The 14,030-nt window shown below is 52.9% G+C and overlaps 1 protein-coding gene across 1 annotated transcript in view; it reads left to right on the forward strand.

Annotated features, from left to right (window-relative positions):
* The first annotated feature begins 3,011 nt into the window (after nt 1–3,011).
* Nucleotides 3,012–14,030, forward strand: part of LOC143388148 (guanylate cyclase D) — a 32,135-nt gene continuing 21,116 nt past the window's right edge. The window contains exons 1-7 of the mRNA XM_076842096.2: nt 3,012–3,732; nt 7,787–8,082; nt 8,901–9,255; nt 11,706–11,790; nt 12,211–12,307; nt 12,394–12,522; nt 13,662–13,742. Of these exons, the coding sequence (XP_076698211.2) occupies nt 3,012–3,732; nt 7,787–8,082; nt 8,901–9,255; nt 11,706–11,790; nt 12,211–12,307; nt 12,394–12,522; nt 13,662–13,742 (1,764 nt within the window). The remainder of the gene's footprint in view (nt 3,733–7,786; nt 8,083–8,900; nt 9,256–11,705; nt 11,791–12,210; nt 12,308–12,393; nt 12,523–13,661; nt 13,743–14,030) is intronic.

Consider the following 14,030-nt stretch of genomic DNA (forward strand, 5'->3'; position numbering starts at 1 on the left):
AGCTGACAGGCAGCAGGAGTGTTGAACATCAACTGTGCTGGGGACAGGAGCCCACGGCCAGAGGCTGCTTGGAAAGCTTGACCTGGGACAGCCTCATCTTGGTGGTGAGTCTGCAGGAATCCCTATTCCCCTCCCGTGGGTGCCCCTCACCTTCTTGTTTTAGCCATGTGTCTGTTAATGCAGCCAAAGCCTCCTTCACCCCTGGACTATGGTGCTCTGGAGGGAACCAGCTCCAGGACCTTAGACCTGTGAGCCAAGAAACCAGTGGCCAACCCTCAGGCCCATCTCCCTGACTCTAAAAATATAAGTGGTCGCCCCCAGGAGAGCGGCACATTGACCTGTTGTGGCTGGGGGGAGGCCCTCGATGCTCCCACACTCAGGGGAAGGCTTGGAAAGGAAACATGCCACCTGGTCATCTTCAGAGACCTTGACTTTTATTGACGCTTAGAGCATCAGAGCTGAAGGATCTTTGAGACACAGATCTCTAAACCAAGCTGTCCCTGTACACTTGGGGAAACTAGGGCATAAAAAGGAGTATGGAGTCTGTGTCACAAATCAGGGACAAAGCTGGAGTAAGAGCTGGCTCCTGCTTTATCCTAAGCTGGCCTTGTAAGGACTTGAGCCCTCTGTGAGCCCTTGGAGACCATCAGCTGCAGAATTCTTGGAAAAACGTGTGGCCAGCAGAACCTTGGGCCAGGGAAGCTCTTTTGTGGGAACAAGAGAAGCCCACCCTCATTTCTGAGCCTTGTTTCCCCCATCTGGGCACAGAGAAATTGGTTTGGATGTTTAAATCTCTGAGAATCTTTCAGCTCGGTGTTCTAGATATCAAGGAAAAGAGGGGACTTTTGTCTTTAACTGGGAGGTTGGAAGCCAAGCTCTGGTCCTGATTCAGCCCTAACTTTTGGTGAGACTTTGGATAAGTTGTTATCCTGCCCAGAGTTGCAATTTCCACCTTGGAAAATGTCTCCTCAGGGCCAAGGAAAGCAGTGGATCACAGGTACTTGGCAAAGTAGAGATTGAGAGGAGAGGCCACTGTCATTATTGGTAGCAGCATATGCTCATACTCCCATCTGGAAATGATCGGCTCTCTGTGAGTCCAGAGCTCATCCAACAGCCCTGGGGGATTCATCTCAAGGGCAGATGGACCTGTCCCTGTCCCTGCTGCTAGGATACTTTGAGCATCATAGTAGAAGAGCAAGGAAGAACCAGAGGCACAGAGGCTAGTGGAAGAGTCTCCCACCCCAAGCCACAGAACCTAGAGCTCAGAGAACGAGAGCATCATAGGCCAGCAGGGTGCAGGGTTGACCAGCTCCTCAAACTGGCTCCTTTTATAGATGGGGAGGCTGAGGTCTAGCAGGGAACTGAGGCCTCCCACCTCCCTGTCCAGCTCTATTTGCACCCCAGTACACCTGACTCCTGATTCGCTCGAGGATCTAAAGATGGTGATGATGGGTGGTGGTGATGATGATGGTGACCATTCCATTTAGTTCATGTCTCCTTATTCAAGTCCCACTGTAGATACTGTACACATTTTAGTTTTCACAATTCTGCCAAGTAGCTGTTCTCATCTCCTTTTTGTAGATGAAAGAACTAGACCTATAAGGACCTCAGATCCCTCAAGGTTAGGGGCTAGTAAGCAAGAAAACCAGGGTTGATTCTTCTTTGTGATTCTGAGGCCTTTCTATTCCTCTGCACTGAACTTGATTTCTAAGGCTACTCCACACAGGCCATTGCTGCTGGCATTCAGAGGGCTCCTTGCGCTCTCCTGATCCACACTTTCAAGTGTTGAGTTGGTTTGAGCTCTTCCTCCTTGAGGAAGCCCCCCATGCCCCTCTCCTCACCCACAGGGCCTCCTCCCTGGTCCTTCTGCCTAGAGTCCAAAATTGTGGTCAGTTCTTCTGTTGCCTGGGACCTGCCTCCCTCCCAGCCTGGTAGTTCCCAAAGCTATGCAGCTCACACACTGGCTGCATGCATGGTGGGGAGAAAGAAGGCAGCGTCCATGGGTGGAGAGTGTGCAATAGCCGGGAAGCAGGTAGAGGCCAAGCAGGGGTTGCAGGGACTTCAGTTGCACATCAAGGCCCAGAAACAGTAGGATGAAGTGGGAAGTGTCACCATTCAAGTGTCCTGGTGGAGGACATCATGTGTGGGGTGTTTGATGAGCTGAACTGCCTTGGGTCAAATCCTGTCTTTCTACTAGCACGTCAGATTTCCTTAGTCTTCTGTCTGCACAGTGGGGAGGGAAAGGCCTCTGTGTCCAGGTCTATGGGGGAGGTCAGAGATGGAAGGAGCACGTGTAGGGTTAACTCACTAGCCACAATTCCCATGCACACACTGAAGGGTGAGGTCCCCGCATTGGGACTTGCATAAGTTGCTAGGGCTTGTGGAGTCCACTAGGGTAAAGGGCTGTGGGATGGTGCTGGGCTTGGAGGGAAAGAGGCAGGGACGCTTGAGGGGCACCAGGAGAACCTGTTCTGCTTTAAAGATCAGTACTGGAAGAAACAATTGTATGTTGAGAGAGGGAGGATTTATTGAATACCTGAGTACCAGAGACTGTGCTAAGGGTTCCACAGGATGTCAATCAATCATTGCAATCATGCTTTATCAAGTAGGTTTTATTGCCCATATTTCACCGAGGAGGAAAATAAGGCTCAGAAAGCTTCAAGGTTGGCCCAGGTTTCCAACATTGGAAACAGGGGGTTGGGTCTGGCTAGTTGTTTCCGTGGCCCATACACAGAGCACTTGAACTGCAGCTCAAAGCTTCATGTGGGCATCACGAGACTATGAGCCAGTCCTGGGAGGATGTGAGGCCCCCAACTCTTTTGGAGAGTCCTTGGAGTTCATGGGTCTAAGTCCCTTGATTTACCAACTAGGAGACTGAGGTTCTGGGAGGAGGTGTCTGCCTCTCAATCATGCCAGGAAATGCTGCTAGAAAATACTAGAAAGCAAGCCTTTTCCATATCCCCCTTTCCCCAGGGCCGCAAGGGAGCTTGTACCCTGAAGGTTGGGACCGGATGCTGCCACACGGGAAGATTGTCCTGCCCTGCCAGGGTCCCCAGGGGCCTACTCTTAGTCATCCAGGAACAACCTCTTCTTTGCCACTTCCCTCTGTGGTGTTTTGGGGTGCCCTCCTGTGGGCTGGCTCCCTTGCTGACCTGGCCTGGGGGACGGGTACCTTCATTGTGGGGGTGCTGGGTCCCTGGGACTGTGACCCCATCTTTTCCCAGGCCCTCCCTGGTGTGGCTGCCCAGCTGGCTGTGGACAGAGTCAACCGGGACCCCTCATTGTTGCCGGGCTCACATCTGGCTTCCGTGGTTCTGCCTACAGGCTGCCACACCCCTCAGGCCCTGGCCACATTCCTGACTCACAAGGACACTGTGGCTGCTTTTGTGGGCCCTGTCAATCCTGGCTACTGCCCAGCAGCCGCCCTGCTGGCACAAAGCTGGGGAAAGACCCTCTTCTCCTGGGCATGTGGGGCTCCAGAGGGAGGCCGTGAATCAGTGCCCACCTTGCCTTCTGCCGCCCAGGTGCTGCTGACTGTCATGAGATACTTTGGTTGGGCTCGCTTGGCCATTGTGTCCTCCCACCAGGACATCTGGGTGGCCACAGCCCAGCAGCTGGCTATGAGTTTCAGGACACAGGGGCTGCCTGTGGGGCTGGTGACCTCTCTGGGACCTGGGGAACAGGGTGCCACGGAGGTCTTACAGCAGCTCTGCAGTATGGACGGCCTGAAAGGTAAGCACGCAGGTACTCTCCTCCTGTGGGCAGCCTGCACTTCCTATGGCCACCATGCGGGCTTCCTCCTCATCAGACATGGGGCTGAGCCTTTGACGGTTGCTCTGTATTTAACTCACGGACACAACCCAGTGAGCTCGTCCTGCTGCAGTCTCTGGCAGCTCAGAGAAGGAACTTGCCCAGGTCACACAGCTGGCATGTAGCACACCTGGATCCTGCGCTCTGGTCCAAGTGTCAGTCTTGGGGTGGGAGCTCAAGGCCTCCTAGGTTCTTGGCCCACCGGCCAAGAAAGGGAAGGTCATGAAAGAGTGGCAGCATCTGAGCCCAGGAGTGAGGGTCAGTCTTGGTCTGGTGGTTAGAATCATATCCATGAGTTTATTGCCTAATGATCCTTCCAGCATTCACTAAGTCCCAGAGGTGCTGGGTCACAGCAGTGAACAGGACAGACATGGCGACGGATCCCCAGGGATGGGGAGACAGATGTGTGAGCAACCGGTTCTGATAGAAGTGGCAGAACCATCTTGAGAGGTCTGCAGAGCCAGAGGAGAAGGGGCTGAACCAGGGGCTCTGAGAGGCTCCTCGGAGAAGGTGTCCATCCTTAAGGACGTCACCAGCCAGGGACAGACATGGTGCCTGGGGCAGTGGCAAGCAGATGGGATCTCAGGTGAATCTAAACTGGGTTTGTGGCCCATGTGGGTTAGGAAATCAATTTAGTGAATCATGACTAGTGAGGTGGAACAGAAAAAGATAGAGAAAAGTAGAACTGAGTATTTTAAAACAGAATAGAACAGACCAGAATGAGACTGCGTCCACCTGAGAGTGCGTTTCAGGCAGCAAGGGTTGGTGGGGGCCTGGGAAACTTCCTCTCAGTAGACTCAGTTCCTAGGTGCTCTGCTTTGTGAGTACATCAAGGTGAAGTGTATCCAGACCCTGCTGGGCTCTGGGGACCTGGGAAAGAACTGGCTGGGCCCCAGCTGTGAGGAGCCCATGTTTGGTGGGGAGACAGGGGTGCAGAGGGGCACACAAGACCTCAAGGTCAGGGAATCTTGATACCCATCTTATTGGTGATTGGCACCGAGTTCGTGTTCCATGGCATCAAAAAATGAAACCGTGAACAGCTGAGGTAAGCAAGTGTAGCCAGATTTATTCAAGAAAGTGATAGAGAACAGACTCCTCCAGAGAGAAGGGGATTTTGGGAGCTCAAAAGCCCGTGGAAGGGCGTGACTTGCCTTTTTGATAGCCTTTGGAACATCTCTCTTTCATTGATCATTGTTTTTCCTTTCTTCCCTGTACATGTGCCTAGGAGCAGGAACTCGGATGTTTTTTATTTTTCTTGAAAAATTCCAGTCAACAACCTTTTGTTCTATCTTTGAAAAACAACTGCCACCTTCTCGACCCTCATTATTTTTACCCCTGTTGACTGACTGATTCAACCATCATTGGCCAATTTTCTCATTTCTTTTTTTTTTTTTTTTTTTTGGTACTGGAGATTGAACCCACAGGTGCTTAACCATAGAACCACATCCTCAGCCCTTTTTTATATTTTCTTTAGACACAGGGTCTCACTAAGTTGCTTAGGCCTCGCTAAGTTGCCAAGGCTGGCTTTGAACTTGGAATCTTCCTGCCTGGGCCTCCTGAGCCACTGGGACTCATCATTCTTACCTACACGGACTGCCTGGCCTTTCCCCTCATCTCAATCTGAACTGCTTGGGTGTAGGGAGGTGACATTAGGACAGGGATGGCAATAAATTGCAAAATGGAGATGAGGGGCAGCTGTATTCTGGGTGGTGAGGAACCAGCTTGTGCAAAGGAGTGTAGGGGACTCTCACAGGGCATTCTCTGGACATACTTGTGGATATCCCACTGCTGGCCCTTCCAGATGTGTGACTTCAGGCAAGTCACTAAACCTCTCTGTGCTGTGGACCACTGCAAATAAAGAGTTCAGAACAGCGCGGGTTCACAGTGAGCATCGCTTACAAAGGATGAGGGCTTTTCCACTTCACTGGCTTCATCCCCAGTTGTGTGAGTCAGCTCCCCCTAGGGGCCAAACATAGAACAGGGCTTCCAACTTGGGCTAAGGGGCATTTGGGGGACACTGAGCAGAAATCAAACATAGCTGATAGGACACAAAGACTAGTTCCATTTCTGCCCCATCCTGGTGGTCTCTCTAAGGACTTTCCACATTATCTGGTCCAGAGGGGGTGACTTGTGGCCACTGGCTCACACAGCATGGCCACTCGGGGATTCAGCTGAGACCAGGGCTCCAGGGTCTTACTTCCATGTAATGAAGGGCCTCAAGCCCCAGCCAGGGGACTCCCTAGCCTTACTTGGTGGCTCCACTTTCCTGGGTTTTCTGGAAAAAGAAGGATTTCAGTAGGAAACTGGGACACATCCAAACAAGCAGTAGGTGTTTTGTGCTGTGGTTGGAGCCCTGTTTAGGGACCCAAGTGGGGAAGAGAGAAGCAGCTGAGGAAATCTGATGTGGACCTTTATCTTGGGCAGGGTCCTGGTGCCTGGAAAGGCAGTTGGCTTCCTTATTACCAAAGCTGTTTTACTAAGACAAAGATGAATGTATCCATATCTGCTTAGACCTTTAGGATGCTGCCCATGGCCACAGTTGAGTACAAACTGGCCGAGTGTGGTGGCACATGCCTGTAATCCCAGCAACTCAGGAGGCTGAGGCAGAAGGATCTAGAATTCAAAGCCAGCCTCAGCAATTTAGTGAGACTTAAGCAATTCAGTGAGAACCTTATCTCTAAATAAAATACAAAAAGGACTGGGGTGTGGCTTAGTGGTTAAGTGCCCCTGGATTCAATCCCTAGTACAAAAAAAAAAAAAAAAAGTATAAGCTGATGAGGAATGGATAACAAAAACGTGGTCAGCCACATAGTGGAATATGATGCAATCATGAAAGGAATGAAGTCCTGACATGTCACAACAAAGATGAGCCCAGAACACTTCACACTAAGATGCCAGACACAAAGAATGCATGTTGTACAAGTCCACTGAGATGAAAGATACAGAAAAAATCCATACAGAGACAGATTAGGAGGGAGGCCAGGAAAATCCACACAGAGACAGATTAGGAGGGAGGAATGGGGAGTGACTACTAATGGAGGTGACGAACATGCTCTTGGATTAAATAATGGCAATGGTAGAACAACCCTTTTGAATGTACTAAAGTCATGGTATACTTTCACACTTGTAAAAGAGCGAGTTTTATGATATGGGAATCTTCTTCATTTGAAAAAAATTTAAAGGATTATAAACTGTGACCCAGCCCTATGTCCAACTCCTGGCTCTAGCACGTTGGTGGTGACGTATTCTGGGGCAATCCTTAACCACGCTGTGCCTCAGTATCGTCATCTGAGGCTGGACTCAAGTGTCCCTTGCCATCTCTATTTCTTAGTGATAAGAAGACAGTAGTGTCTGGAGCTCGAGACGGGATGCAGGTGCTGATAAACATGCTTCTTAGTGCTGTTTTAGTTGGGTTTTTTTTTTTTTTTGGTGCCAGGGATTAAACCCAGAGATGCTCAACCACTGAGCCAGCCGCTTGTTTTTTATTTTGAGACAGAGTCTCACTAAGTTGCTCACAGCCTCGGTAAGTTGCTGAGGCTGGCTTTGAACTTGCAATACTCCTGCCTCAGCCTCCTGAGCAATGGGGATTACAGGCATGCACCACCATGCTTGGCCAGTGCTGTCTTAATATTGAATGACCAAAAGCAAGGGTCCTTTAGGACTCACATACATTGAAAGCTGTTAATAAATGTTAGTAATTGTCAAGGTCAGATAGGGTGGGAAGTTGAACAAAATTTTCAGATGGGCATGCTGGGAGGGGAGGCTGGGAGGGCCGGGTTCATACAAATACAGATTTGGTGGCCGTGGCCATAATGGTTATGGGGAGAAGATTCAGGGGAAATTCTGCCTTTGCAGCCTGATGTGGGGCAGGGAGTGGAGAAGAGTTCTGAACAGCTCTTAAGCCAAAGAATTCTGGGCTTCAGGGAAGGCCGCAGTTGGACCAGGCTGCAAAGGTGACCCTGCTGTCTCCCTGCAGTTGTGGTGCTGTGCATGCACTCGGCGCTCCTGGGGGGCTCCGAGCAGACCGCCCTGCTGAGCCGCGCTGGGGCCGAGGGCCTGGCGGGCGGGAGGCTGGTCTTCCTGCCCTACGACACGCTGCTCTTCCCCCTGCCCTACCGCAACCGCTCCTACCAGGCCCTGGGTGACACCGGGCCCCTGCAGGAGGTCTACGATGCAGTGCTCACTGTCACCCTGGAGTCTGGCCCCAAAGACAAGGCCTTTGCGGCTGCCAGCATGGATGCACAGGTGGCTGCCCACCTGCAGCCAGAGCAGGTAGGTGCGTTAGATTCTCATACACCTGGAGGCTGGGAGTCCCCCCTGCCAAAGGCCTTCCTGGCCTTCTGGGAGTGCCAGGTGGGAATGGGGGTAGGATGGGGTGACGTCACCGCATGTCTGAGGATTCGGCAGACACGATGTGCTGCTGCCTTGGTTATGGCTTCTAGGACTTGACTGGACTCAAGTGTCCCTTGGCATCTCTGTTTCTTAGTGATAAGAAGAGAGTAATGTCTGGAGCTCCTGAGGGATGCAGGTGTTGATGGAGGGTCATTCCATCGGTTATTCATCTGAAAAATGTAGACTTAGTTCCTAATATGTGCCACCGTGCAGGGAGCCTGGTGATATAAGAGACAGACCTGGCCTTCAAGGGCTTCCTTCTGGAGACAGGCAATAACTAAGGGACAAGATAACCAAATTCAAGTGTGAAATGCCACCAAGAAAACAGAAAAGGATCCAGTGATGGGGGAGCCTGGGGTGGAATGGTGCACAGGCAGAATGGGAGGGGCAGCCCCTGGGGGGGCCTTGGAGTTGAGCTCTGAATACTCAGAAGCAGCCAGAGGAGGATGGTTGGAGAGCAATGAGCTAGACCAGGAGCTTTGCTTTGGGAAGGTTTGAGATACCTGTGAAGCCTCAGAGTTGGTGACAAAGGGGGTGGCTATGGGGACTGAGGGGATCTGGTGGCCTCAGAGAGGACTGTATTGAGGACAAGGGGGAGCAGTTATCTAAACAATTGCTATTAGTAGAAAGACCAAGGCCCAGAGATGCCTGGGAGCCTGTATTGTGAGGTTTTGCAGTGGGGGGCTTCTCTTCCACAGGTGTCTCCTCTTTTTGGAACCATCTATGATGCTGTTGTCCTGTTGGCCCATGCCCTGAACCGCTCTGGGAGCCATGGGGCAGGGCTCTCAGGAGCTCACTTAGGGGACCATACAGGGGCTCTCAATGTGGCAGGCTTTAGCCAGAGGATACGAACGGACAAGAGGGGCAGAAGGCTGGCCCAGTATATCATCCTGGATACAGATGCTCAAGGAAACCAGCTGGTACCCACCCACACTCTGGACACAGGCACATGGCAAGTGCAGCCACTGGGCAAGGCCATTCACTTTCCAGGAGGGGCACCTCCAGTCCATGACTCCAGCTGCTGGTTTGACCCCAATACACTGTGTATGAGAGGTAACTAACTCATCATCCACCCGTCCATCCATCTATTCATCCATCTGTCCACCCATCTATTCACAACCCACCCATCCATTCATCCTCCATCCATCTATCCATCCATCACCCATCCATCTATATATACATCCATCCATCCATCCACCCACCCATCATCACCCATCCATCCTTCATTAAAGTTTTCCACATGGGCCATCTTAGGTGAGTAGCAGGAGCAGGTGCAAAGAAAGGATATGAAACTTCATGAGAACACTGAGCCAACAGCTGTGGAGCACCAGGGGAGACCGAGCAAGGCCTCCCTCAGATGAGAAGGGTTAAAGCATTTACAGAGATGTTCCTTCTCTTTGATCTAAAATGTTCCACAGCTCATAACTAGACTATTTTCCTTCTTCCTTCTGGTTTCCTTCCATCACTAGACAGCTGAAGCTCAGAAAAATTTGGTCACTTGCTGGAGGTCACACATAGAGTTGTGACTGAGCTCATGCTGAGCATAAATATTCTGACTAAGTGCCAGATTTCTTTTCCTCATGACCACCAGGGGTGTGAGACCAGGAGGTCCACACTTTCTGAGTCTTGTCTCTCATCCATTCTGAGTATCACCCTCAAGAGACTGCACTGACACACGTGCCTAGGTCTATAGAGATGTGCACGCACACGGGTATACACAGGTGCACCCCTGTTCCCTAATGCACATGTAGTTATGGTGGTCATCACCACTAGTGGGCAACTCAGGTTTGGCTAAGCTTGTGGGCACCCCTACCCTGCCCCCAACCCCCACACTTCTCTTGACCTGGGCTCTCCCTGCCCTCCCAACCTTCGTCCACAAACATTTCCCTCTCGGGCCACCTTGACCCTCCACCCCAGGGTCACGAGCTCTCCTTTGTCCTCTTTGTCTTTCAAGACCAGCTCTGCAGTCAACCTGGGGCCTCTCCTCTGTGCTCCCATGGCCCCTGAGCACATGGCACTGTAGTGTGTTCACCGGGTGTGTGTCCTATGCTGGGGACGGCTAGTGCCATCTGTCTCCCAGCTAGATTTGAGGTCCAAGGCATCCCCTTGGTGAGGGAGGACGGGGGAAGTCTTCACCTGATTGTTTATTGGCTCCTCTTTTCTTCCACAAATAATGATTGAGGCCCTGCTGCCTCAGCCACCGTGCTCAGCCCCAGGGTCTAGGAGAGAATCACACACCCTTCATGCCTCATGGGCTGATTCTCTTGAAGATCAGACCCAGGCCCCTCTTTCCAGTATGTTCAGTCTGGTGGCAGAGACAGGGACAGCCAGAAACCACACTACACAGTGTGGTCAGGCCATGACAGGGCAGCCAGGGGCAATGGGTCCTCCCCCAGCCTGGCTCACTGAGGGTGCTCTTTAACAGGCTTTAATCCATCCAGTCGGTAACCAATCAGCATGGACTTACCGACATCTGCTCTGTGCTCAGCTCAGACGCTGGCAAAACTCACAGGATAATGGAGGACAGGGGGGCAAAGGCAGGTGGAGCAGCTCTAAGAGGGATCCAGGAGGCAGGATCCTGAGCAGGGACACCAGCCTTGGAGTTTGAATTCTCTCAGGGATCCCATAATGGCCACTCCAATTCTAAGTCAGGATGGCCATGGTTATCATGAGGATACTGTACACAGTTGATACCATAGATTGCAGGACCAGGGAGCAGGGGCTTGGTGTCACATACTTAGGGTTGCAGCTTGACAGTCTGCTGACCAACTGTGTGACCTGACAAGAAAGGAAGGAAAGGATGGTCCCCTCTGCTGGGCAGCAGGGCTCAGTGTCCTCTTTCCCTTAGCTGTCCAGGCAGATGCTTGAGCTGCCCAAGTCGCCCACCCACTCCCTGGGGCGGGGTGTCTAGCCTCCCCGTGTCTGGCTCCTGGCGTAGGCCTAGAGATCTGGGTTCAGACTAAGGCTCTTCCAGTTGCCAGTGTCTTCCCACAGTGAAGCTGGCTGCCAAGGTAGCTAGCAAGTGGCCTGTTGCAGGGGGCAAGCAAGAAGTGGTAGCCTAACAACTAATAGAGATGAATTTCTCCGTTTTATCCAGCAGCTGCCTTGTCCAGGTCTGTGTTAAGTGCCAGGGACACTGAAAGGAGGAAGTCACGGGCCCTGCTGTCTGGCAGCTCCGTCTAGCGCGAAGGGGCTTGACACACGGGCAGAGAAAAGACCACTTTTCTCTGAATGTGACCAAGGCTCTCATGGGGTCCTGAGGCGGGGAGCCCAAGGCAAAACCACAGACAGCAGTGCTGGGACTTGTCGCTGCCATCTGCCTGTGAAGCTTCCTCTGCCAGCAAGCAGGACTCTCCCAGTTAGAGGCCATTCTGAGGCTCAGCCCTGAGGGCAGGAATCCACATCCTCACTTCCCAGGGGAGAAACCAAGGAAGAGAGTGAGGGTCGGGGAAGGGAGCTGTCCCCACTGCTGTGACTCTTATCCATCCCTGCTTCCCCCGCAGGTGTGCAGCCTCTGGGCAGCCTCCTCACTCTGGCCCTGGCCTGTGTCCTGGCGCTGGTTGGTGGGGCCCTGGCGCACCTCTTCAGGTAAGAGTCTGTCTTGGCTGAGCCTGGCTCTGGCCCACAGGGCCCGTCACTAGCAACCTGGGGGAGGCTCCATCTCCTTAGACCTCAGGGTCCTCAGCGCTCCTTTCCATCCACAGTTGGGACTGGTCAAGGCCCTGGATAAGACTCATCCCCTGAAGCTCCCTATCGGTACAAAGCAGGGCTGGCCAGGACCATCCCCAGGGGCTCTGAACCTCTGGAAACAATTCTCCCTGTAAGACTCCGGGTCTGAGCCCGAGGCTGAGGGTTCTGTGAAGTCGGTGCTCAGTGACCTCCCAGTCCCACTGGGTCTGCTGGGAGACGAAATGGAGCTAATCAGGGAGGGCTCTGACTCGGGCAGTTCCACCAGCCAAAGGAGGTGGGGGTGATCTTTGCAGTACTCCCACTTTCTCTCCCTTCCAGATTGGGAATCCAGCAGCTGCAATTGGCAAGGGGTCCCCAACAGATCCTGCTGACAGCCCAGGAGCTCACCTTCCTCCATCGGCCTCCGAGTAGATGGGTGTGTGAAGCGGGTGGGACAGGGTGTGGGGACAGGCAGTGGACAGAAGACAGGGATAGATCTTGACCATGCTTGCCTCCTTCCAGAGGCTGCAGGTGGACAGTGCAAGTGAATCGAGGAGTGTGACAGATAGCGGGAGCCTGAGGTCAATGGCCCAGGGGTCAGCAAGGAGCCTGTCAGCCCCCCAGGAGCCCACGAATGTAGCCCTGTATCAGGTGAGGGCCTCTGCTACCCACATACCCACTGGGGAGCTCTAATCAGTTTGGGAAAAGCTAAGGAAGCCCACAGTCCTTTGTGCCTCTGTGTTATGCCCCAGTATTATTATGGAACTGGAAACTGGCCCAAGAAGGAGCAGTGGGTTTCCTGGGTTCCTTGGCAAGCAGAGCTAGAGCCAGGCAGCAGGACTCCCAGCTCCCAGCCCAGCTTGGTTCATGATCTGACCTTTGGAAATAACCAGTTCCTGGCTACTTGTCCCTGGGTACTGCCTAAGTCACTCTCCTCTCTACTCAAGGAAAGTCCCGTCCCTGGTTCCCAAGCCCTGATGTGAAGGGCAGCACCCAGCCCAGGACAGCCTCCAGGGAGGCTGGAAGGTTAGAGGTTAGACCCGTGAGACTCTAAGGACACCTCAGTCTCTCAGTGGCTGTTATTCTCAAGTTCAATAATTCATTGACACTATGTGGTCCTCATGTTCTTGCCTCCCACAGTTGAGGAGCCAGACTAATTGTTTATGTGGGAAGCAACATGAGACTCTTGCTGCTTCTTTTCTATCTGGCCTCATGGGGGATTCCACTTTTCCTTTCTGCTGAGGAGGTTTCAATGATATGTCAAGCATGCTTTGTCTGTTTCTCTGAGAGAACTGGCTGGCTGTGGGTGATGCCAAAGTGGTGCTGGGCAGAGCCTGGGCAAGTTCAGAGCCCAGCCTGAGGCCTCTCCTATGTCCCTGGGTCACAGAGCCCCACCTTTGGCTCACAGGGTTTGGGCATCAAGGGTCCCTGAGGCCTGCAGGGTGAAGCTGACCTGGAGGTGAGAACTAACGTGCTTCATATTCCCATATCATGGGCACTGGAGACGTGGGTGGCCGTTAGTCCAGCCTGAGGCCACCTCCTCCCCTCACTTGCCAGAACTTCGGTGGGGTGGAGCTAGGACTGGAACTCATGTCCATCAGCCAAAGCCTGGGCCCTAACTCTAGCTGGGTCCCGGTCACTCTAACACTGTCCCCGCTGACCAAGCTCCACCAGGCTCAGAACACGCAGAAGCAGCACACTGATGGGGAAGAGGCCGGGGCTGAGGGCTGGAGGGTTTCCCCAGGTTTATGCAGCGGGATCGGCACAAACTCTTGCTCTTCCTTCTACAGGGAGACTGGGTTTGGCTGAAGAAGTTTGAAGCAGGCACAGCCCCTGACCTGCGCCCAAGCTGCCTCAGCCTCCTGAGAAAGGTAGGGCTGCAGAGGGCATGGGGGGGGGGTTCTGTGAGGAGACCCTTACTGGTTGGATTGGTTTCTGCTCAGTGTGGAAGCTTCTGCCTCAGAGAAGAAGTTCTCTCTGTCCTCACGATAGCTACCCGTGGCCAGCACCTCAGCACAGCATACTCCTGTGTCACTGTCACCCCTGCACGCCAGCATCCCTACACCCCATTGCCACCCCAGTAGGGTCCTCATCATAACCCCAGGGGCACAGTCCCCCAGCAGTGCTATCACATAGCATCTCAACACCATCGAGGGTCC

This window comes from Callospermophilus lateralis, chromosome 2 (assembly GCF_048772815.1).
Source record: "Callospermophilus lateralis isolate mCalLat2 chromosome 2, mCalLat2.hap1, whole genome shotgun sequence".
Lineage (NCBI taxonomy): Eukaryota > Metazoa > Chordata > Mammalia > Rodentia > Sciuridae > Callospermophilus > Callospermophilus lateralis.